At 46.2% G+C, this 25,960-nt stretch overlaps 1 protein-coding gene across 2 annotated transcripts in view; it reads left to right on the top strand.

Annotated features, from left to right (window-relative positions):
* LOC131591803 (plexin-A4-like) overlaps positions 1-25,960 on the top strand; it is a 417,581-nt gene that overhangs the window by 221,796 nt on the left and 169,825 nt on the right. The window contains exon 5 of one of the 2 annotated variants that reach the window (XM_058862867.1): positions 18,564-18,625. The exons of the other annotated variant lie outside the window; for it this stretch is intronic. Within the exon in view, the coding sequence (XP_058718850.1) occupies positions 18,564-18,575 (12 nt within the window). The 3' untranslated portion in view covers positions 18,576-18,625. Of the gene's footprint in view, positions 1-18,563; positions 18,626-25,960 lie in introns of those variants that run through there. 2 annotated transcript variants of the gene reach the window in all.

Below are 25,960 nucleotides of genomic sequence, written 5' to 3' on the forward strand. Positions count from 1 at the left end.
TTTCTTTGCAGCTGAGAATGCTGCAGGTTTGCTTTTCTTTCCAGCTAATGGCCTTGGTGAATACGCTATCCATCACTAATTACTGATCCCTCCACTCAGCACTTTCCCAAGGTTGAGCTCACACCTCTGGGAAAATCCACCTCAATCTCAGTCCATCTCAACTGTGGGCTTGCAAAGAGAAAAACACCCTTTGTGTTGCTCATTTGAAAATCCACCAATTTGTGCCCCACCAAGGAGGCAAGGATGGAGCCTTTTTGGGAGAACATTTATTTCAGATCATAGATTGATGTTATCCCCTGTATCAACGCGGATCTGTGATATCCCTTCCCAGGCCTTGCATTTCTGCTTCTAGATTGATGACAGTTGAAAAATAAAAGATTTAAATTAATTTCTCTTTAAGATTTGTGCTTAAAAGTGGGCATTTTGCTTTCCTGGTCTGTGGCAGGGCCTCAGGACCATGTGTGTGCACACCTTGGAGCAAGGTATCCTGTGTATGGGTACAGTCCTGGATGTGGGTCAGGAATGATCATGGCCAGTGATGGTTTCTGAGAGGCTTTCATTTTGGCTGCAGCTGCTCCATTTGCAGGCTAAGGGACCCAAATGAGGTGTAATTCTGATGTTCTGTGCTCACTGGCCTCGGGACCAGAGTGTGAGGCAGGCACATGAAACTTCTCAGTGCAGGCACAGCAGTGCAGGCTGGTACAGGGCTGTGTGATTTGTGTAGGAAGGTTCCGAGTCTCTGATACTCATCGTGGCCTTCCAGTACTTAAAAAAAGAGGAAGAATGATTATTTACATGGACAGGTAGTGAACAGGACAAGGGGGATGGTTTTAAACTAAAAGAGGAGAGATTTTGATTAGATAGAAAGATATTAATAGACAGAAATTGTTCCTTCTGAGGGAGGTGAGGCCCTGGCACAGGGTGCCCAGAGCAGCTGTGGCTGTCCCTGGATCCCTGGGAGTGTCCAAGGCCAGGCTGGACAGGGCTTGGAGCAACCCTGGGACAGTGGAAAGTGTCCCTGGCCAAGGCAAGGGGTAGAACTGGATGGGCTTTAAGGTCCCTTCCAATTCCATGATTCTGTGACACTTCACAGGACAGAAGCCATTGTGAGCTGTCGAGCATTTAGTGGTTTTTTGCTTGTGGTGCTAATGAAACATTTAAAATCTTGATGCAGAACTTCTTATAAACAGGAACAGAAGAGAAGAGTGGGTAAAAGTTTGGGGAAAGCTGAAGCAGCCCACTGGGGGAGCTGGCAGCAGCTTCTGGAGGGGGATATATCAGCCATATTTCATGGAAGATGGTGAGAAAATAAAATGTGGGGCTCATTGGCCTCTTTTATCTCATGACATGGGCACAGCCTCAGAGGTTACAACCCATTGCAGCTGTTACACCATGAGAACTCTCCATTTGCTAAGGGTTTTTTCTTCAAGGACTGGTTTTCTTGAGGTGCACCTTCCTCCCATCAACAGGAACCTCTGGAAACCAATTCTGGGCTTTGGGAACACTTTCATATCCTGGATCAATAAATAAAAAGGGAAAAGGCAATACAGTGACACCACCATATGCACTGAAGCATCCTGCAGAGATTGTGGAGTCTCCAAACAAACATTAGATGCGTAAACAGTGGATCAGCGATCCTTCACTGCAGACCCACTTATTGCCTTCCTGATGATTTATTTTCATTAATTTTCATAGCTAAACAGGCAGAAGTGCTTGTGGCAAACATCGTAGCCTCTCCCTGCTCCCACACAGCTCAACATCCCCCCTTCCTCTTATCCAGATTTTCTCTTCCAGCTGACGACCAATCCACCTGCTACTTTTTTGGGGGGCACAAAGTTTGCTCAGCCCAAAATTTGCAGGGACTCCTTTCCCCAGTCTTCAGTTCTCTGATACTTTTGGGATGTTATTCTCTCTATTTAGAGGAGCACTGGTAATGGGGGAGATGCAAAAAGATCTTCTAAATTCCAAAGTATTTGTGTTTGATGGGTATTTTTGAGTTTGTGGCCTTTCATTTGCTTCCTCGTGTTGTTTGGAAGGAAGGAGGATTCTCACATGACAACTGCACTTTGGAATCACTTGGTCTTAAAGCAGAAGTACTGTTTGTAGGATTAAGCATCGACAGTTTAACCCCAGGATCCTGGAAAAAGAGAAAAAACATTTTTACTGGGCAGATAATTTTTTTTTTTTGCTCGGCTGGCTCAGGTCTTTGGAAATACCCTTTGAATTTCAATGGGACAATTCTATTCTTCTGCTTGAATTTGTTATTTATTTTCTGCTATCCTGCCTTTCCAAGATATTAATGTGGGGGTTTTTTTTAATTTTGCCAAAAGCCATCCTGAATTTTGTGGTCCATTTCTGGGGGGAACAAAAATTATTTTTCTGCCTCTGTGATTTGCTCTTAGCCTGGGAAGGTGTTTTTTCTCCTGTTGACCATGAAAATAGTCACGTGGAACAGGGAAGTGATGAAGTTACTTATTTATTATTCAGCATACATTTAATACATATATTTAAAAGAGGATGTGGTGACAGGAAGAGGGTGAATGGCTTCAAACTGACAAAGGGCAGGATTTGATTGGATATGAAGAGGAAATTCTTGGCTGGGAGGGTGGGGAGGCCCTGGCACAGGGTGCCCAGAGCAGCTGTGGCTGCCCCTGGATCCCTGGAAGTGCCCAAGGCCAGGTTGGATGGGGCTTGGAGCAGCCTGGGACAGTGGAAGTTGTCCTTGCCCATGGCAGGGGGCGAAATGAGATAATCTTTAAGATTCCTTCCAACCCAAACCATTCTATGATATGTAAACAGATAATATTTATATATTTTTAGTGATTTCTTCAAAGAGTTCATGAAAGGCTGCAGCGTTTTCCTAACAAACTGCCCTCGCCTTTGTGTGGGGTTTGGAGCAGGGTGGGGTTGAACAAGGTTCTTTCCCCCACCACACAAGAGGTTTGTGGTGAGATGGTGAGGAAGATGATGGACGAGTTCATTGAAAATAGAGCAGAGGACCTGAACCCACTGCAGGTGTGGAGATCTGCTCTAATGCTCACGCCAGGCCAGAGGGCAAGAGGAGAGCCGTGTCACAGAGGCATTACCTGGCCCTTTCACACATTTCCAAATCCAAACCCAGCGGGATCACCTTATCTGCCAGGGAAATGTGGCTGGGCTGGAAGGCAGCCTGGTCCTGGCAGGGCACAGCACCATTCCTGTAATGCATCCACAAACGGGGACCTGCGAGGGGCTCTGGGGATAATGGAGTGGCTGGGCTAATAAAATTAGCCTGGCATTCACTGCCTGAGTGGGGAGGAGGGGAACTGTCCCTTTCAGTCTTCCCAATCATCCCCTGACATCTCATTCCAGCCTGGGAAGGGAAGCAGGCAAGGGGGAGCCTTCCAGCAGAGTGAAAATGTGCTGCTGCCCTGATGCAGCTTTCTGGAAAACCAAATGGCTGGGCTGTGGTGGCTCCACCTCGGTGACAATGCGAGCACAGGCCCCGGGAGCCCTGAGCCACCGTCACGCTCCAGCGGGGCAAGGTTGGGAATACATTTGTCACTCGAGCTCCAGACAGCAAACGAGGCTGATTTAATTAACCCAGGGAGCCCTGCTGGCCTTGTCTGCAAGAGCTCAGGACAGCAGGACGTGGATGAGTGGAGGCAGGGAGAGGAGGGAGAGGGGAAGAGGGCAAAGACACGAGGCCGGTGGAGCGTCAGGAGCCATCTCAAGCACTTTGCTTCTCACCGCCGAAAGCCCTTCACAATTAGACTTGATGTGATTTACATTTACTTTAAAGCATCTGCATAATGGGGTATAATGTGCAGGAAATGCAGTCATGAGCTTCTGAAAGCTTTTGGGGACTGACAATTCCCACAGAGCACGAAATCTCCCTTTTCCCTGCAGCTGGAAGCAAGCCTGGCCTTTACAGAGAGAGTGCTCTTGGGCTAAAATGCCAAACATTTACCTTTCAGTGTGTCTGAGCTATCAGGTCTATTAATGAAGTGTCCAGACTTGCCCTTCCTTTCCACCTTTCTGATGGATTTATTGGGACCTTGGACTTCTTACTTAAGCACCAAGCAGGAGGATTTTCATCTCCAGCAGAGTCAGAACCATGTGAATGTTGCTTTGCTGTCAGTCAGGGGCAGACCTGGGGCTGGAGGAAGCTGGATCACCTCTGCCCACACCTGGAAGGCTTTGGTGGGCAGGTTTGCTGTGAGAGGCATCACTCCTGCTTGGAGAAAGTCACCTTGGCCAAGGAGCTCTGAAATTTTAATGCTCCCCACCAAATATTGACTCTCTGAGGGCGTCTGAGTAAGCCTTTAGTGCAGAAGTCGATATTTGTCTGATGTTTCAATGGATAATGTTGCTTTTCTCTGAATTTCCTCTGGACTCTGCTGGCCTCTCCCAAACTCGCTGCTCAGTGGCAGAAGCAAGATAAAAACATGGGAGGAGGAGGAGGGAGTGCTCCTTTTGGAGGGCTGTTTTGTGCTGTCCACTTCTCCCTGCCTTAATGAGGCTCTTTGTTGGGTGCCTCTCTCTAAATTCGGCATCTGAGCCTGGTGTAAGCAGTTCCAGCACACAGCAGTCCTTCCCCATTTGGCTCTCCTTCAGTCTCTAAGGAATTTGGACAGCCAAAATTTACCATGGACACAGCAGAAATGTTGCAATAAATGCAAACACATCATCAGCTTTCCATGACAAACATTCCTCCTCCCACTGGAGATCAGTGCAGGATAACCTTGTCACTCCATCCTGAATGGACTCGAGTGGGTCTCATCTGTCCTGCTGGGAAAAGAAGTTCCAGGTGAGATTTCAGGCAGGGTTTTAGCCATATATTGGTAACAGAAAACAAATGTGTCTCTGTTTCCTTGCTTTAGTGCAGCTCCTCAGTTGAATTCTGCAGCAAAGGCTCCATTCTGCCCTTGGACATGGTCATTCTGCCTCCTTGGGCAATTTAACACCTGTCCCCTACAAGTCTGAGCTGCAGAAGGATCCCAGTGGGGTAGAAGTAAATATATTGCCTTGCAGGTAGCAAAATCACTGCTGCAGGTTAGAATTCTGCCAATTTACCAACCATTAGGGACTCAATCTAAGTTGGCTGTGCCTCCTAAGAAAGAATAATCCTGTAAACAGTGTCGCTCTAATATACTGAACAATTAAAGAACTTGTTTCTGATTGAAGTTGAAATTCATTATATTTCTATTTGTAAGGCGAGCTGGGCACATTTCAAAATGAGTGAAAAAAAGGAGCTAATTTATATTTCTGTTTGTGCTTGTAGCAGCTAGTAAATAAATGCAGGTGCACAAGGGGAGATGGGAGACTTTAATTTCAATGGCAGCTTGGGCGTCTGGTAACTGTGGGAGTCTGGACCTAAAATAAATGCAGAGGAACAGTTTTCAGGAGCAGAGGGCATGGGATTTGTGGGTGCATCTTCTTTGCTGTTTTAAATTTAGTCACAGAATCCCAGAATGTTTTCTGTTGGAAGGGATTTAGGGATTATCTCATCCCACCCCTTGCCTTGGGCAGGGACATCTCCCACTATCCCAGGGTGCTTCAAGCCCTGTCCAGCCTGGCCTTGGACACTTCCAGGGATCCAGGGACAGCCCCAGTTTGACTCTCCAATGCAGATTTTATTTATGCCTTGACAGATCTGTGGCATGTCTGGAATCCTACCTGGGATTGACATTTTTGGGGTGGTCACCTCAGCAGGGCAGCCTGGGCTGGCAGGAGGTCTGATCAATATTTATCTGGCCAAGAGAGGGAATGAGTGATGCTCGTATGAGCAGTGTCATATTTAAAAGGTGTCTCCACTTAACTGGAGGTCACAATGTTCACTCTCCTTGAGTGGTGGCATCATTTCATAAAAAAGCTTTTTCATTAATTAAAGTCCCTTAACCTTGCATCGTGCTCAGGGTTTGGTACAGAAGCTTATTTTTTCTGATCAATAAATATTACCATATTTCTTAGAAAGAAGCTTTCACCCCCTCAATTAGCTGAGGAAAAAATAATTGTGTGCATTTGAAAGCGTTTTGTGCCTCTAGTATCCATTAAGTAGATCAGAGCTGCAGTTTTCTTGTTCTTACAGACTTTTGTCTATATCAGTTACCCAAAGGAGCAGAAAGCATTGTTTGCTCTCATTCAAACGACATTTCAATAAATGCCAGGGGGAAATGATGATTCTGTTCTGCCTCTCTTTATTTATTTATTTATTTATTTGTTTTTATTTCAGCTTGAAAGAGAGGGGATGAACTCATGAAAATACCACAAATCAGGAGTTTAGGGGTTGTGATTTCTACATGGTCTTCATGTGATCCCCCACAAATCACTACAGGCCACAAAAAGCTCCTTGCAGCAGGGTCTGGCATTTATTCTCATGTAAAACCCATGGCCACTGATTTTGATGAGGTTTCCACGCAGCAAGATGCTTATTAATTTATCCTCAGAATTAATGGAATTGGGCAGGAGAGGAGAACTGTTTCATCTCCCAAACCTTCCCTCGCTTCCAACTTCCAGCACTCTGGGAAGCCTTTGGGCATCTTTGCACTCCCAGTCCAGGGGCAGAGCCCTGCAGGTGGACTCACCCCCCAGCAAAATGTCCTCCTTCCCTCCTGCTGGGCTGGAATTAATATTCTTATTTCAATCCCTTTGTACAGGAAAAGCTAAAAATTAATTGCCTGTGCACACGAGAGGTGAACAAGCAGATGCCCAGGAAAGCACAACAGAATTATTGAGTGATTCTGCTTTAATTAAGTGCATCAGAGAGCTGGGAATGGTGGGGCCCCGTGCTTGGTGCCAGTAACATCATTGAGAGGAGGATGTGAAGGGATGGCTGCTGCCAAAGGATGATGGAAGGTACTCAAGGAATATAGAAAGCTATTTTAATTCTGGCTTCCTTTGAGAAAGCTGGAGCTGCAGCCAATAACCATAAAACTACTGGGGCAAAGCTGCAAACGCACCAAGGGCATCCCTCAAGCACTTATCTCTGTGAGCCCTGTGAGAAGGGACACTTTTTATCAATGAGAGGGGAGCACAGCAGAGCTGCAGCTGTGAATTCCCTGCCAAAAAGGGCTGCAGGCAGCATTTTCAACCTCTGCCTGAAGCTGGCACCATCCAAACCATCCAAGAGGGGGGAAATCTGGGGGCATCCTGCCTTCTGAGCAGGTGAAGCAGATAAAGCATCCAGAGAAAGCATCCAGACATCTGCTGGCAGTGGGAGAGGGAAATTGGCCCTTTCAGGGTGAAATACACTTGATTTCCTGCAGGTTCAACTTTAGGATAACAAGAGGTACCCCCAGCAGTAGCTGCTTCACAGCAGTGCTTGCAAAGGGAGCCAAAGCAGCTCATTTTAGGGAGTTATTTGCAGTGTCTGTCAAAAATGATTTTTACTTCAAGTCTCCTCTCTACCACAGCTAGGGGATCTTGGCTTATCTCTAATGTCCATGTTTTTTCTCACAGGGAATGTAAGGATTCCTGTGATCCTTGCAGAGATGTTGGAGACTCTGGCCCTGCCATCAAGGAGCAGCTCAGATTTTTGTCCAAGGCTCACACCCAAAGCAGAGACCAGGTTGTTGACAATTATTCCAATGATTCTGCCACAGTGTCAGTACATGGCTTTGTCTCTGCTGGGCAATGAGTACCTTCCCCTCCAGGGAATTAATTCCCATCCCCTTGAGAGGGTGCAGCATCTCCCCTTTCATTTCTCTCTGTCCCCAGCTTGCCCAGGTCATTGCTCTGTTCTTCTGAGGCGGCCTGAGCAGTGATGATTTTGGGGTCTGCTACCCAAAGAATGGCCAGAAATGGATTCTGAGAAGTCACATAATTATATTTCTTCAGCCTTAAGTCTGAGTGCTTGGATTGAACATTCTGGCAAACTCAAGCTGTGCTTTACTTTAGAGCTATCAAGATTTTCTTGTCACCTTCTTCTATTCTGGCTCCCAGGCACTCTGTAAAGCAGAGATCACAGTCCAGGGACACAGATCCCACACCAGGAGATGACCCACCTGGAATTAGCAGCATGGCTCAGACATCAAGGGGTGTCAGGATGACTGCAGCTAATCCTCAGTAATTAAAGTCTTTTAGCCCTCAGTTCCAAGCCTTTAAAGACCCAAACCCACATCACTGCTGTAGGAAATGTGTCCAGGGATCCCAGAGGCAAAAATGCTGACAAAGAACTCCAGAGAAATTAGGAAAATCAGTGATCCATGGCAAAGCCCTGCAAGGACATTTGTGGGGCTGTTTCTCAAAGTGCATCAAGCACAGAGGGAAATGGAATTTGTGGGAATGGCTCCCTGGGAGAGCTGAGGTGTGGAAGCTCCTTGTGGACAAATTGCAGTAAGGGTCAGGACATTCCTCCTAAAGTTTTGTTCATCTCCTGGCTTATTTCCATTCTCCTCTAACCTTCTGGGCACTGCACTGATTCAGCTGCTGATCCTTAGATCTTGGAGGATATTCTGTTAAACGTTGTAGTTGTGCTTCAGTGCAAAAAGCTGTTCTTCAAAATCCCAGAATCATTAGGGTTGGAAAAGCCCTCTGAGATCATCAAGTCCAAGCACTGACCCAGCTCCAAACCATGTCCTTAAAAGCCACATCCATGCGTTTTTTAGCACTTTCAGGCTTCTGTGTAACAGGAAGATAAAGTTAAAAAAAGCCCAGATCAAGTGCTAAGGGTCTAGAAACAGCTAAAGATGGACTTAAAGTTTGAACCACACTGAAGGAAAAGAAAATGTAAATTATCTCCAATTATGATCATAACTGGAACCTCAAAGATGCTGACAAGTTTTGGAAGAGGTGCAGTAGGAAAGCTGGGCATGTCGTGTGAATGGATTAACAGACCTGCAGGAGAGCAGTAAAATTGAAAAATAACTTCAAAACTGAGGAGATTTTGGCACATCCAGTGTGGTGTTGCTACCAACCAACCTGGAACCACAGGGTTCAGGGTTAGGACTGTGGCCAGAGAGGAAATTGCAGTGAAAAACTGGGAGGATGTTGAGGTCTTCACTGGAGTTTTGTGCACAGAGACCTTTTAGGGCAGCCCTTATCACAGCATATCCTCATCACAGCAAATGTGCATTTTGTAACACTCTGGGGCAGTCCCAGGTCTAGCACAGGACATCATCTGGCAAAGATCAGCTCCAGCCTAGATGAGCTGAAAGTGAACAACCATTTCCAGTATCCAAAGCAAACTGCACCTCTTCCTGTCTATGTGCCCACAAAAATTGCACAATTCTGCACTGCTCCTTTAATTTTTGTGGCATTTTGCTTCTTTCTGTGGCGTGCAGGAACTTGCAGTCTGCTCGTAACAACATAAGATCACAGCGTGGTCTGCTTTATATCTGCATATGTACAGAGACACACAATGTTTCTCCCAGCATGAAGAATGAATAAATTCTGGAGTAATTTTTCATTGTTGCCTTTATGAGCTTCAAGAAAAAAAAAAAAAAGAAAACCTCCAAGAACCTCAAAAACTAATAAACAATTTATTTTGATGAAACTGCAGTTTATTATGCTAGATTTTAGATAGCCCAGAGTGCACGTGAGATCTGGGATATCTTGTCCATATTCTCATTATATCAATTTTTATATTTTTTTTCCAGGGAGTCCATGAAGTTTTGTGTGTGTGTTTGCATTTGTGGGAGAGCATGTGCATTGAAGGCAAGAAACAGGCACAAAGAGATGTAGTTTCTCTCTATCTCTACATGAATCATAGAATGGTTTGGGTTGGAAGGGAACTTAAAGATCATCCAGTTGAGTATCTGTCAAAAAAGATCCAACCCTCTGTTTTGGATGTGCAGGCTCCCTTCATAATCCAACACAAATGATGGATTCTTGACACCTCTCTGCAGAGCAGGACTGGTCTGTGGTGGTCACTGGGGTTCCTGGTGAGCTTTTTTTCCCATTCCAAACAGCCATTTAAAATATACCAGATGAACTGTGTCATCTTTGTATGTGCACATATGGGTAAACACGAGTGGGGTCTGTGGGGCAGTGGACCATAATAATATGATTTTATGTGGCTGTATAATTAGCAAATTGCAGTTTTCTTATCATGCTCATTCAGGTGAGTAGCTGAGGTGGGGATGCTGCATGTACAGAAGTGCCTGGCCACAAGACACTGACCTCCATAACATTGCCCAGTGTAATGAGACACCAGGGAAGATAAACCCAGAAGAAAAGGACAAAAAAACCCTAATCTGTGCGGGGTTTTTTGAGGGTCTGCCTTAGGAGCACCAAAAAAGTGATGTTCAGGGTATTCTTCTCAGCTTGTTGTAGGTGAGGAGCTGAGAGTCACAGGATCATAGGATGGCTTGGGTTGGAAGGACTTTAAAGCTCATCCAGCCCAAGCCCTGGGACATCTCCACTATCCCAGGGTGCTGGGCCTGGCCTGCCAGAAACAGGCCTTTGCCACTGACCTCCAAGGGCAATCATTTCTCTCTTCTCTCTTTGTTACTCTGATCTCCAGGAGACAAATCAATTCAATTTCCAGGGCCTTGAAACTCCTTTCTCCCTGAATTTTCTGCTGCTCTCATCCATTTAGCTGTGGACCAGAACGCCTTTCAACCACACATGTGCAGCAGGGTTGGTGTGGGCTGGCCTTGGCTGGACACCAGGTGCCCACCACCCAACCAGTCCATCCCTCCCCTCCTCAGCAGGACAGAAAATGAGATGTAAAAAACTTGTGAATCAGCATAATAAAACTTGTGAATCAGTTGAACAAAGCAGAAATGAGAATTGTGCACGGAAGCAAAGGAAAACAAAAGATTTACTCTCTCCTTTCCATCAGCAGGTGATGTCCAGACACTTCCCAGGAAGTAGGACTTCAGTACACATGGCAGTTTGTAAGACAAATATTTTACTGACAAATCCAACTCCTCTTCCTCCTTTTTCTTAGCTTTCATTGCTGAGCAGACACCATATGGTCTGGAATGTCCCTCTGGTCAGTTTGGGACAGCTGTCCTGGCTGTGTCCCCTCCCAGGATCTTTCCCACCCCCAGGCTGCTGGTGAGGGGGAAATGTTGGAGAGACAGCCTTGATATTGTGGCCAAAACACTGGAGTGTTACCAACACCTTCCCATCTGCCAGTCCCCAAAGCTGTGAGGGATCTGGGAAAATTAACTCCGTCCCAGCCAGGCCCAATCCGAGGGCACAGTGCCGTGGGATTCTCCTCTCAGCAGGAAAACCTTGCCACAGAAATAAAATACCAGGGATAAACGACTGCTTTGCCACTGGGCTCGTTTAATGGCTGATGCTTAAAATGAAACAACCCACAGATTCACACGGAGGCGAGTGGCAAACAGGGAGCTGGGAAAAGCAGCGCCTGAGCTCTTCCCTTGTTGATTCCAGGGGCTGGTTTGCATTGGTAAAGACAGACTGAAAGCTGGGATGTGACATCCCTGCAAGATGAGGTCTTAGGGAGATGAGACAGCCAAAGCAGAGGGGCACAGGGTCGCTGCTGCTCCCGATTGCTGCTGCCCGTTGCTCAGGCACGCTCCAGGATCACCATTTCCAAGCAAACCCGGATCTGTGTTTCCCTTAATGTGCCACTGGCTGCTTCTCCTGACCTCTTCCACGCCGCCTATTACCTCAGCTCTGCTTCCCCTCCCTTCTGATCGAATTACTAAAGCACACAGCGGAGTCTCTTGGCTCAACAAAATTTAATGACAGTGACAACAGAGGAGGATAATAAAGATAAATCAGCTGCTCCCAGGAAGGAAAGATGAAGTAAGAACGGAGTGAGTTAGAAGGATACACCATGTGGTGACCCTGGCATGTGCACGTCCCTCATCATCCCTTTTCTCTCAACATCTGTGAGACAACAAGCAGTTTTTTCCTGCTTTTTGGGGGATTTGAGAGGGAAAGCAGAGAGCAGAGAAGACCAAGGCATTGGAGATTTCTGTCTTAGGCTTCTACTTGCCATGGAATTTGGGGCACAACACCACCTCTTCTCCACCTCCTCCCCAGGCTGGAGGCTGAGAAGAGACCAGGATAAGTTTTTCATTATGGAAAACTGTAACAAAGATCAGATCTGGGGATTTCCATCTCATCCCTAGCCCTGTGTACTCATGTGATCCACACAGTTAGTAAAGGGAAATGGAGTTTGTAAAGGAGCTCCTTCATTCTCAATGCCTATAAATCCCTGGGCACACCAAATCTTGTTAATTCAGCCTCTTCTGACAAGATGTCTCATGGAAACCAGTGGAAGCAGAGCCTCCAGTGACTGTGACTACTGAAACCTCTTCTCTGACATTCACCATGTTCCAGTTGCAGAGCATTTCCTTTTTAATGATAATTCCTGGGGAAAAAAAAAACCAAAACACAGCCCTCACTCTTCAACTGCAATCGAGTTTCTCTCTCCCCTCCCACCAGGTTGTTAAATGTTTGCAGCGTTGCTCTAAACAGCCCAGCACAAAACAGTGAGCTGTAGCTGAGACCTCCTGCAAGCTTAATAAACTTAATGGACATCCTCAAGAACTTTAACTGGGAAGATTTAGTTCCCAAAGAAGAAGGAAACAAACAGCCAGAGCAGCTTTGTCTGCCTGTTGTCCCTCATTTTGCCAGAAACAGCTGTTCACGCTGGGATTAGCTCAGAGGTTTGTACTGAGCAGAGTCTGACTCACAAGAACAAAAACAGGAGATCATTACATCTCAGTGCAGGCTCCAACTGCTGCGGGCTGCACAGGGAGAGAGAAAATTAACTGGAGTGGGAGCTCGATCTGCAGAGACGCTGCACAACTTCTGCGTGTGACAGAGGAGAGGGAGGAGGGAGCACATCCAGCTCTGAGGGGCTGGCAGGGAGCTCCAGCCAGGGGGATGGAGGAGATGACTGCCAGGCTCCCCCTAATGCAGCCCCTCCGGTCAGGATTCGCGTGAAGCAAACGCTCAGAAGAGGAGGAACAAAATTAATTATTTTACAAAGATGCTACTTATGCAGAAATCCCACTTCTCTCCAGACAGTGAGTGATGGGAACAATTTCCCCATCTTTTTTGAGGCAGGTGGCAGAGTTTTCAGCCTCACTTGAATTTCTCTGTGAAGGATAATCTCTGAAATGGATTAGAGGCATTATTTCCACACTTTAGTGGAAGGTGTCCCTGTCCATGGCAGGGGGGCTGGAAAGAGATGATCTTGAAGGACCCTTCCAACCCAAACCATTCCATGATTCCTTGGAAGTGGGTGGTCTGGTTTAGGAAGTCATTCTGGACAAATCATAAGGGTTGGAAAAAATGGGCAGAAACACAAGACAGAATCGAGTGAGAACTCTCCATCCTCATCTTATTACTGTTACAAACAAGGAACCAGCATCCCTCTACCCAACATGACAATTTAATAGCATATGGAATATCAGGGAGCAGCTACTGATTTAACAACAACTTATTTTCTTCTAATAACTTATTTTCCAACAGTGATGAAAGCTCTGGAGTGAGGGGAGAGGAAAGCAGGAGGTTAAAAGGATGCTTGGACAGTCTTTCACATTAAATCTGTGCTTGCAGCTCAGGGGCTCCTCTCTACTCATCCTTGTCAGGGGCTGGCTTGTGGTTGGAAACAGCTCTGCAGACTGTTCTTATAAGTCCTGAGGAGCCCACAGGGCTTCACCAGACAGGCTCTCAGCCCCAGTTCGCTGCTGATGTGAACTCGGGGTCACCTTTCTTTGTGTTTCTGTCTTTCAGGCAGGACTCCCCGCTACCCTTCAGCACTGTAACATAATAAACAGTGCCCCGAAATGCTCAGTAAGCCCATTCCCCCATGGGTAAGTCATCATTGCCTGGAACAGAGCAGGCTGCACTTCCATCATCTGCTGATGGCTGCTGCTAAGTCTTTTTATTTTTTTTTGCCTTAATTTATTTTTGTACTACTCATCAAATAACCCAGTACTGTCATGGCCCAATGGCTAAACCACAGAGCTCCAAAATTCATGAGAAAATCCTCCTGACAGCAAGACCTGGAGCTGCTGCCTCAGGGTTGCCTGGCACCTTGGTTGGCTGTAATTAATGCTCCTGAAGCCCTGGCTACCCTTCCACATTGGCCAAGGACCTGGAGTTGTGTTTTAATGCTCAGCCCCACCAGTTCTGCCTTGCAGGAATGGTTATTTATACCCCAGCACTATCTCCTTCGTCTCAAACGGGGAGACAGATGAAAGTTCAGATTTCCCCTCTGTTAAGACACCAAGTGTTATTTTGAGCACCTTCTGGAACAGATTCATTGTCATCTAACAGAGTGAGGACATTGGAAGGCTCTGCCATGTGCTGTATTGATCCCTTCACTTGATTAGTTGGTGTATTGAATACCCCTGCTTTTCTAATCTAATTAATGCAAGATAAATACTCCATGCAGGGGCCTGGAGTCACGTTCCAAGAGTAATCAGGGACTCGGACTGATTAAAACCAGAAGGCTTCAAGGATAATTTATGGACTACTTGACACTGCTGGCAGGTTGGGGTATTTTGGAGGGCTCTGTGTGGTCTCTGGCTCAAAACTGCCTCCTTGGCGAGCTGCACATCCAAATTCCTGCTCAACCCTCAGTAAGACAGCTCTGGGTTTGAAGGGGTTTAAATCTCTGGGGTGAGACACCAGCCTGGAGGTGAGGACATCTGGTTTCACATCTCACCAGCAGTGGGAGGACACTGTGCCAGAAAGGCAGACGAGTCACTTCATCTCTGACCTTGAGAAAATCACCACATGTCATGGTCTGATGAAAATACTGAGCACCAGGCATGCGAGAGCTTCGCTCTTATTTGGGAATCTGTAAGGAAACAGAGCTAAATTATTGAGATGGATCTCAGTTCTAGTTTGTCCCTGCTTCAATCCAGATCTTGGTGCTTCAGGACAAATGAATGCTCTGGGTCAAGAGGGATAAGCGGAGCAGGGAAGGTGATAGTGGTAATTCATGTCACATGCATTAATTAATTAACTCACCCCCACTAGGAGGGAAGTAACACCATCACTGCTGTGAAGAACAGGGAAAAGAAGCAGTGGGAATTTTCATGCCCAAACCAGGGCAGCGTGTGCTGCAGATGTGGTTGAGATCCCGGGGGTGGGTTTAGTTGCAGTCACCTCCTGAGATAAACTCTAAGTCCTATGGGAGGAAGCCTGGCTGGGTGGATTCTCAGAGAGAACTCATCTTCCCTCTGCCTTGTCCTCCATCAGTGGTGGCTCTTGTGACGCCTGGCCATGGGATGTTCATCCTCCCACACCTCGAGCATGCAGGAGGAGAAGTGAGGAAGGGAAGGGTGGAACTCCAGTGCAATCTGTGCAGAAACTGCTCTAAAATGTCTCCAGAGCGTGGGACAAGAGTCTTCTGTGAGGAGTGGTGGGCAGTGAAGGTTGGGCCTAGCTCCACCTGCCCTGATTGCAATTATTTTGTGGTTGGTATGGCATGAAATTTTTTTTTCAGGGAATAGGGAGCCTGGGCACGGGGTCACTGATAGGAATGGCAGGGCCATCTATTCCAATCCTTTCCTTTTGCATACACGTTTTCCCAGGCGAGAGCACAGCTCACACAGCCAGGGGAAGGCAAGGGCAAGTTCAGCAGCCAGATGTAATTGCATTTTCCTCCACAATTGCCTCCAGGGCTGAACCACGGCCCTTCTGCGCCTGCCTCTCTCCTCACAATGCATCAGAGAGAATTGGTGTAAAATCCAGTTAAAAGGCCACTCTCGGGTCTCAGCTGCTGCAGCACAAATTGCGGATGAATTTCCCCTCTCCCGTATCCGCCTGATGGGTTTTGTCACCCAGCCCCATATGTTTGGGCTGGATTTCTTCTCTCAGCCTGGTCTGTTGGTCTCTCCTCACAGCCCTTGTAGCTGCTCGTGAGTTTTTTCAGGGCTACACTTCAGGCTCCCTGTTTTACAGCGGTGTCATTACACAAAGATTTCTCTTCCTACACGTGTAAAAGGGAGCCTGAGATTAATGGGGTGTTGGAGTGGATAATCACAAATCCAGCTGCCCCAAGGTAGCTGAGAACAGAGATGGTGCAGGGCAGGGGGAAAAGGGTAGTGGGGCCTGAGGGAGCTTTGTAGGGTACATTTATCACACTGTTGGCAGAGAGACGCAATTTATATGGACGGAGCATAAATCCTGTTGTAGTTGCAGGAGGCTCCATATGGGCAGCTGAGCACCTGGGCCTGCTCTGGTGCTGGAGCCTGGAATGTGCTGCTGTGGTCATCTTGCTGCTCCCTTCCCTTTCCTGCCTTTCCTCCTCCCTTCCACACCTTGATAATTTCCATTCTCAGCCCACCTAAGGGCCAGCCCCTCTCTGTGGGTGCAGGTGAGCAGGAGGGGCATTTCCCTGTGCTCTGCTCACCGGGACACATCCCTGCTGGAGTTACTGAATTATTGGGAATAATTGGAGTCATTGGATTATTGGGAAAGCTCCGCTTTCTCCTCACCAAGCTATTCCCCAGGAACGGGTTCTGCTCCAGGGATTGCTCTCAAAAGACCTCACAGAATCACAGAATGGTTTGAGTTCAAAGGGACCTTAAATCTCATCTCATTCCATCCCCTACCATGGGCAGGGACAACTTCTACTGTCCCAGGCTGCTCCAAGCCCTGTCCAGCCTGGTCTTGGACATTCCAGGGATCCAGGGGCAGCCACAGCTGCTCTGGGAATTCCAGCCCAGCCAGGAATTCCTTCCCCAGATCCCATCCATCCCTGCCCTCTGGCAGTGGAAGCCATTCCCTGTGTCCTGTCCCTCCAGGCCTTGTCCCCAGTCCCTCTCCAGCTCTCCTGGAGCCCCTCCAGGCCCTGGAATGTGCTGGAAGCTCTCCCTGGATCCTTCTCCTCTCCAGGCTGAACAGCCTGGGGATAAGGATGCTGTCCTACTGGTTCTTGCTGGGTTTCATGCTTCCCACAAATGTACCAAGCACATATCTCTTATATCATTAATTTTCCTCTTACCATCTAATGGGAAAGCTTGTTTGCTTTTTCACGATCCTGAAAAAAACTTTTCCTTTCAGTTTTATGTTTGATGTTTTATGAACACAGAAGACCAATTTCTCCATTATTCTGTCCCTGTCACTATACAGTCACTCTTCCCTGGATTTCATCCATCCTTTGTGCACCCCAAGCTTCCACTTCCAATTTAACAACCACAAATTTGTTATTCATTATTCAGCTCCATTCTGCAGATACACACACACACACACACACACATGGAGGGGTCCCAAGCACTTGGAATAAGCCTTGGAAATGAAATAATAAATAGAGACCCTCCTCCCTCCCTTCCTCACACATGCTACGTGTTGCTCCAGCAAACGTTGAATAAATCACTGAGCTATGGGGTAATAAATCTTTCATGAGATTAGGACCATCTGAACTTCAGCGATTGTGTGGGGAATGTATAAATTCACATGCAGATATAGAGTGAAGGGAAAAAAAAAAAGAATCTTTAGATTAGTTATTAACTTTGGAAACACTTGATGGGTTTTGATTCATTAAGTGTTTCAAAGTCTTGTTAATTTAATAAGTACCGATGAGGCTGTAATGTAAGACAACAATCAGTAATTTGGAGGGGGGGAAATAATAAAGTAGTCATTACACAGCAGAATGTTTAATCAAAGAATGTGGAAACTTACAGTTTCACATTAATTTGAAAAGGTTGGAGATTTAAAATTAATATTAGCTCTGACACAGGGAGGCTTTCTCTACAAGCAGATAGGGTTTATATAATTGCTTAGAATTAAAATGCCTGTAAATTTAATGGCTTCGACTCTTTAACTGGATCCTCAGGCTCTATAGGTAGAATAGAAATAGACCTAAACCAGTCACGGTCCTTCAAATCCATCTGGAATTTTGGCAGCAAACCTCAGGCTTTGGTATATTTCTGGTGTCCTGTGCTGGAATGGGAAGAGCTCCCAGGAAAATGAGACACATCAATGAAACCTCAATTAACTTTTGTCTACCATGGAAACATCTATTGTTGCCCAGAGAAGCTGTGCCTGCCCCTGGATCCCTGGAAGTGTCCAAGGCCAGGTTGGACAGAGCTTGGAGAAGCCTGGGATAGTGGAAGGTGTCCCTGTCCATGGCAGGGGTTGGAACTGGGTGGGCTTTAAGGTCCTTCCCAACTCAAACCATTCTGGGATGATTCTGTGACTTTGATTTTTATCTGATTTGTTACCTGAGACTCCATTGGCAGTCAATGGAGAGACAGAGATATTTTTATGTTGTGACCTCTCTCCTTTCCTTAAGTGTCTGTACCAGGATTCCACTAATCCTTCCCCAGATCCTTCCCAGGATCCTTCCCCCCATCCTTCCTCTATCTCTGTGCTCTGCAGGGAGGGAGCATGGACAGCTTGTTTACACATAGCCACGGGCATTTCACACATTCAATTTTATCCCCACGTCTGTCTGCCTGTACCTGTGAGCGTGTGGGATGTGTTTGTGCTGTACCTGATTGTGGGACGGAGAAGTCCAGGTGGGCACTGGTGCTGAGTGTCCAGCTCCAAGGCAAAAAAAAAGTCATTGCAAAACTATTTCTGGAACAAGGGCAGCTGGATGAGTTCTTGGAGCTGTTGATGTTCCACCTTTTTCCAGGCAAGCCCCATAATTCTAAGACTTATTATTTTCACATTTCTCCTCATCCTGACAGGGTTCATTCTAGCCATGACTCTTCATTTGGAGTGGTTCTGTAGAGGACAGGGTGACACTCTCCAGCTAAGCAGAGTGGGAATGATGGTCTGACAAGCAGCAGGAGCAGATAAATGTGATTTAATTTGTCCTCTGTCTGGACTCGACTTAGGTAAGCAGGACAAATCTGTCCAGACACAGTTTGTCACTCTTTAAGTGTCTGTCCAGGCTTTCTCCTCTTCAAGGACAGAAGGAGCAGGGAGCAGTCTCCTCTCACAGCCAAGCTGCTGGAAAATCCAGTTGGGATTCAGCTTGGATTCACCATTGGCAGGCTGGAAAGGTGGACTAATTAAATGGATTTCAGACCTGTGTGGGCTCAGCTTGGCTTTGCTGCTGCTGCTCGTGTCCTGTGGGACTGCTGGGTATGGAAAAGAGCTGACTTTGGGAAAACCAGAGCGGAAACCTTGCCTGGCTTTGCAAGGCTCTGCTTCCAGCACAAAAACCATCGGCTCCGGTCTTTGGCTGCAAAGAGATTTTCCCCTCTGCAGAAACTCAAAAATTTCAGTGTTCTGCTCTCCCTTGGAGATCCTCATTGTGCTCTGGAAAGAGAAATCCCTGGACAAAACAAAGCTGGGCTAATTGAAGGAGTCAGTTTTCTTGGAAAGGAATGGTCTATGTTTTTGTGGAGTTCAACCACTTTGGAGAACAACCACCCTCTAAACACTTTTTTTTTTTTGCATCTTGGATGCATGTTTTGTCCTGAAAACTATTGTTTAAAGACATGTTGACTTTCTCCTGTATTTATATAGCAGTTAATTCTTCCCCTCCCTTGCAGGAGACTAAAATGAAATTATTTTCTCCTTTACAGACCACTTGAACCATTCTCATTGTCTTTTGTTAATGTCCTTTTGGTAAGGGGAGGGGGAAAATCTCCAGAAATATACAAATTTCAGTTTGATTCCAATTCATAGATTTATTCTGAGGGCTGGCAGACATAACAAGAGAAAATTTGTTTACTATCATTTTTTTCTCCTAACTTCTGCCCTTGTACAGCTTCAACACTCTCCCAGTTTTTGGCATTAATTCCTGTGCCCACTGAACACTTTTGCTCTGTATTTTTGACCCAGTTTCCATTGGCTGCACCCTTGGGTTGACAGGTCACACTTTTAAATGATCCCTGTTCTTCCAAATAATGTCCCCTCCAAGATCTCTTTTTTTTTATGATTATTTTTATGATGTGCTTTTATGGCACCAGGAGATGAATAATAATAATGAGTCAAAGACACCTGATATTTATAAGATTGTTGCAAACTACTGTGTGTCCTCAGGTGGTTTTATGCTCAGCAAAGAGATTTATTTTGGGGTGAATAGTAGTTTCCAAATATATCTATATGGAGAGATGGATGATTTGTAAGCTCTACTGATCTTCCCACAAAAAAAAAAAAAAAAAAAAGAAAAGGAGATTTTTTCTGAGAACTGGATGTGTGATTTTTACGGCGTTCCCTTGATGTAGGGATGCACTTTGTTCTTCCTGTGATATCCATTAATTCCATGCAATGTTCAGGTAAACTGGAGGGCAGGCAGCCTCCAGAGCTGACCTGCAGCATCACAGCTCCTGCCAGATTCTGGGCCAGTGGATAAGGAGGGGAAAGGAGGGGGATGAGATGAATTGTAATAAAATTTGTCATTTTTCTTTGTCAAAAGTCCCGAGTCCTTCCACGACAATGGAGTGGGAATGAAAGGATTGGCTTTGAAGAGGGAACTAGAGGGAGCAAAAAGGTACAAAAGCCTGTAATGACCATGGGCACAGGGAAAAACGTTGATGTAGGTGAGGGAAGATGAAACTGATGATTCCTGAAGTGGGTTTGATCACAAAACTGGCACAGAAGGAGACTTGGAGGGGCTGGGAGTTGGGTTCTGTGTGCGGGCACATGTTGGGATGTTGGCGTGAGTGTTCAGACACCTGGTTCAGCAGCAAGTTGTTACAAGAGTTATTTTGAGGCTGAAATTGATAATTCAATTTTTTCTGCTGTTCCATTTTATTTGGGGGGGAAAATGAACATATCCTGCAAGAGAAAGTCTAAGCACAGGGTTTCCTCTGGTCTGAAACTGCATTTTTAGAGCCTTTTCTGTACAGCTAGGTGGTCAGAGCCAGACAGGGAAAGCTCTAGATTTGGGTCAAATTAAGAGAAAGGCCTTGGAATGCTGAATTGGCCACCTGCAAGCTTGGAAAATTACTTTTATTTTTCCTTTGAACTTTCTTTAATAATTATGGAAGTTAAGATATGGACAGAAAAGATGAGAATAGGTTAAAAAATGTTACAGTGGTGCAAAACACTCTTTCCACTTACCTGTATCCATAAATTCACCAGTGCTAACCCATTAGTACAAATGGTGGTATGCATGGGAAGATGTTTTCAGCAGCAGATGTCAGATTATACCACAGAATGAAGATTAAAACCCAACTTTCTCTGTTGTTTTGGGGAGCTCTGGTGCCCAACCCAGAGCCTCCTTCAATCTCAGCTCTTTGGCTGCCCTGTGGGATGTGGGGTGAGCACTGTCCTCACTCTGGCACTGTTTCAGGGTGAAACCTTGCTCCTGTAGCCAAACTGTTTGTGTCCCTGACTGCTTTTTGTCATCATCATAAAGGTCCAGTGATGAAGTGGTCAGGGGTTGTGTCTTACACCTGTAGAAAACTCTTCAGAAAGGAGGAGGAGCTCAGATCCTGGGACAAAGAGGTGCAGGAAGGAGCCCCCAGGTGACAATGACAACTTTCAGTGATGGGGGTCCCCAGGGTTGGCCGTGTCATGGCTCAGGGATTCCTCACACTGTGGGGAAGGTAGAGGTGGAATGAGAGGGCTGGAAGCCTTTGTATGCTCCTGGTGATGGATCTACAGGGGAATCCTGCAGCTTCTCTGGAGGGAGGATACTCTGACCCCAGAATTCTGAGGGATTCATCCAGCACAGGCACAGCCAAGAGCTGTAAACAACCAGGAGCTTTCAAATCCACCATTTCCCCACCACCTTCCCAGGAGGGATGGCCCAGACCATATTTTGGCAGGAGCAGGGCTGCTTTTATCTCTCACACCGAAGGACTTGGCTCTTTGACCTTTGGGCCGCAGCCTGAGCCGGTTGGGATGGGGACAAGGACATTCCCTGTGGCCTGTGCTTGGCCATGCCCTGGAGTTTGGGATGCTGTGGTGAGTCAGTGGCGGCAGCAGCAGCGCTGATGATGAGGAGGTTGTTGCAGGGAGTGTTTGCAAAGCAGAGGCTGGCCTGGAATTCACTCCATCTGTTGCAGAAGCAGGGATTGCGCTGCCCATGTCATTTAATGCCAGGGATTTCACACCGAGCTGAGCAGTCCTGGTTCACTTTCCAACAAACTCCAGAAGCCTTTGCAGGACAGCTGTCCCAGAGAGAGCATCCTGCTGTGTCCTGGATGGACACACAGACCTGGCCAGCCTGGCAGACGGCTTTCTTGATCAAACCCTGCAGGAATTTCTCAAATCCCTCTGTGGTCCCGCAGCATATTTGACACACCAACTGTGATAACGTTAAGGGACAGTCAGCAACCCAGCCTGCTGCTCCTCAGTGCTGCCAGGCCCTGCAAGCAGCAGAGAAATGTCAGAATTCTCTCCAAAACAGACACGTATTTCAGGACTGTTTCTCTCTATTCACCCCACCAGGAGCCAAAGCCTGGCACTGCTGGCTAATTGTCCATCTGAAAGGGACATCAGGGGCACTGGACCGGAGGTTGGGTGTCTGATTGTGGCCCTGGCAACACATTTTGGGGGCTGATATCCTACCCCCCTCTAAGATACCCCATAGACCATAAAATATTGGTCTGGTTTTTGTGAATTTTGAATTCCCATCCATGCCATGCCTGCCTTTATCCAGGACTTAACCTCCCTTGCTCCACCAAACAAGGTAAATTAAACAAGCCTCAGTCACCATTTTCAACCTTCCAGTATTTTTCCCCTCTGCTGGGAAACCTGCAGAAACACTGGGATGTGCAGTGATGGATCCTACAGAAGAGACCCCTGCTGTTGCCCAATACTCCAGACATCATCTGCTACTAAACTTTATCATTTTCCTTTGGGATGCCTCAGCCAAGAAGGGAGCTTAAATCTATTGGTGCTGCATCTATGGAAGGGCTTTAATTCTGCTCTGCATGGACAAGTCCATCCTAGGGGATGCCAAAATGTCATGCAGCAAATGCTTACTGTGAATAATAATTAAGAAAACCTGGAATAAAGAGCTTGTATATGCCCCAGGAAAATGTGGGGGGATTTTTCTACATCTAGGTCAGATAATGTGTTTAGAGAAAACGAGTTAAATGGAAGTATTACCCTGTAGCAGATCTAATAATCAGCTTAAATGTCTGCAAAAGAAATGGAAAAAACATTGTGGATATTCAAGTCTAACCCAAAACTTCACCTGATTTATTCAATTTTGAGTTGATCCAATAAAAGGTGACAATTTAATCCATTCTATTCCCTTCCATTAACATTTTATGCACAAAGACACAAGATAGAGAGGAGCAAGAGATGGGTTGGAAATGGCTGGTGATCTTGAGATGGGAGTTGGACCTACACAGTCTGAGTTCCTCTGGACATCCCTGCAGTGTGTGCTAGAAAAGGTAATTTCTAATCCTTCAGTCACTGCAGGAAGAGAAGACACTCAGGAGGTGAGGGATGAGATGGAGGTGAGACAACCAACATTGTCAGGGGTAGTGTGACAACCCAGCTGCTCTGATCACATTCACAACTTTGTCTTGCTGTTATTTCATTTCCATTACTTACATTCACATTCATAGCTTCCTCTTTTACCTGTTTTTTTTTGGGTTTTTTTCTGTCCTCCTGCCTCCCTCCATGGCTCACAACATTTTTTTGGAAGGAGTGAGACAGAGAGTGAAGGTTCAGAGTGTCTCATGCATGCAGAGCTTTCCAGACTGCTGCTTTTGCCATCGCCATCCTAGAGATGAGATGCAAGATGGATCTTCTTTTCCCTTGACTTGTTTGACAAACCTAATGTGCAGCTGCATAAAATATTTTCCCTCCAGGCAGTGGAAATGTCACACTGTGTCTCTGTTGGTGACATGGGTGTATTTAAATAGGGTTTTTCTTACCAGACAGCACTTTAGGGGACTTTGTCCTGTCAAGTATTCCCCGGTGTTGGACACTGCTCGGGATCTGGAGCACACTGCATGCACACATGCCTGGCACAGGGGTGATACAGCACAGTCACTAATGGGTATTGGAACATTATTATTATTATTATTATTATTATTATTATTATTATTATTATTATTATTACAGGATTCATGTGATTGAAGCACACACCTCAATCTATGATACAAACAGACTCTCCTATGAAGGCAGGAAGAGGGAGTTGGGGTATTCAAGCTTGAGAAGGGTCTGGGGAGATCTTCCAGTACCTAAAGGGCCTCCAGGAGAGCTGGAGAGGGACTTGAGACAAGGGCATGGAGTGATAGGATAAGGGAAAATGACTTTATATTGACAGAGGGAAAGATTAATTTGGATAATGGGAAAAAATTCTTCCCTGGGAGGGTGGTGAGGCCCTGGCACAGGTTGCTCAGAGAAGCTGTGGCTGCTCCTGGATCCCTGGAAGTGTTCCAGGCCAAATTGGATGGGGCTTGGAGCGACCTGGGATAGTGGAAGGCAGGGAAGAGGAATGAGATGATCTTTGAGGTCCCTTCCAACCCAAACCATTCCATCATCCCATCACTGCATGTGCTGGGGCTCACACTCATAAAACACACCCACCAGAGGCTCCACAAAACACAGAGCACAAAAAAGCTGCAAAACAGGTGAAATACAGCAAAACGCTGATGGGGCTGTGTCTCCCCAGACATCACAAGGACCTCATCTCACTGACCCCTTACACCCACGGCTGCACACCCACACCCTGCTCCAACACCCTCCCAACCCATCCCTGTGCCACCCTGCTGTGGCACTGTCACCATCTCACGGCACCGCGGCGCGTCTCGTGCTCCCGCATCCCCGCCTTCCCACCGCCCTCCCCGTAACGCGTTTTCCTCGGAACAGATTCCCGCTGCATGTGGATCCATATCCCAAACACAGCGCACAGAACGAGCACCACGGGCTGGGCAGAAGGGGAGCGCTGGCTCCTTTCCCCTTTCCCACCTTCCCGACATCAGCTCGGCTCTCTTGGATGAGTTTTCTGGGAAGGATGAGTTTTCCGTGCGTTACAGATGTCAGCTCATGTTGTGGGGCATGTTCCTCCTTGTTTCTTACATTTCTGCCCCTGAAAAATTGTTTGTCCTGGAGGTGTTTTCACGCAGAAGAGGAGATTTTGAGCCTGAAGGGGAGCACATAAAGAAGAAACCCACAGGGGGAATGGTGAATCATGCATTAAAACATGCTGAGAGTCGGGAATTTCACTTTAATGCCATGGGACAACATGCACATGCCAGTGCTTCCAGGATGGCCAGAAATGCCTGATTTGCCCAAAGAATCTTGTTCTGTTGTCTCTTCTGATTCTCTTCTGACCCTTTAAGCAGGAGAGGACTGGCTTCCTCTGCTGATGCCCAGTATCCATTTGAAAATAATCACACAGTGCCACGCCAAACTCGGGCTCCCAGCTCCTTCTCTCCAGGGAATCAGTGTCAAGCAGCTCTGGCTAAGAGTTGAATGGAATTTTCCATCATTTTTTCTCAAGAAAAAGCAGAGTAAGAGATTTTCAAAGCACTCCTAGGTGCCACACTAAAATCCAGACACTCCTGGACACTCGAGATTTATTCAATTTTTAAACTGGTGTGTTTAGATCTGCTCAGCATTTTTATGGTGCTGTTCTATTTATTTATTCATAGTTTCTATGTCTGTTTAGCTGCTGTTGGATGATGCAGAGTAGTAGCTCAGCTGAAAAAAAAAAAAAAAAAATCCCAACAAATAAAGATTTAAAATGAAATAGAAGTAAATGAACAACATGCTTGGGTTGAAATATGCTAGTTGAAATTAAATTCTGGTTGAAATATGCTAGTTTAAATTAAATTCATGTAAAGCTTGTGTGTAAACAAGTCCAAAGTCTTACTTAACTTCTGTGGACACATAAATTGGTGGTTTTGGATGAGCCCTGAACTCAAATATACAATTTATAGCGCTGAAGTTTTGCCCCACAGTGTGTGAGTTGTGGTGATGAAAGTCACATTTTTACCACATTGTAAGAGCAGAAACCAATGAAAATTGAGGTTTGAGACTTAGTGCATAGAAGAACACAGTTTTCCTTTTCTTTTACTGGTTTATGACATTTTTACTAAACTGAACAAATGGAAATTAAAGGAAAGCAATGCAAGCAAAACTTTTCCCAGGGTGGGGACTGCAAAACTTGTGCAAACAACATTTGCAAAAGCAGCCCTGCAGGTTTTACATCTTGTCA

Source organism: Poecile atricapillus, chromosome W, assembly GCF_030490865.1.
Source record: "Poecile atricapillus isolate bPoeAtr1 chromosome W, bPoeAtr1.hap1, whole genome shotgun sequence".
In the NCBI taxonomy this organism is placed as follows: domain Eukaryota; kingdom Metazoa; phylum Chordata; class Aves; order Passeriformes; family Paridae; genus Poecile; species Poecile atricapillus.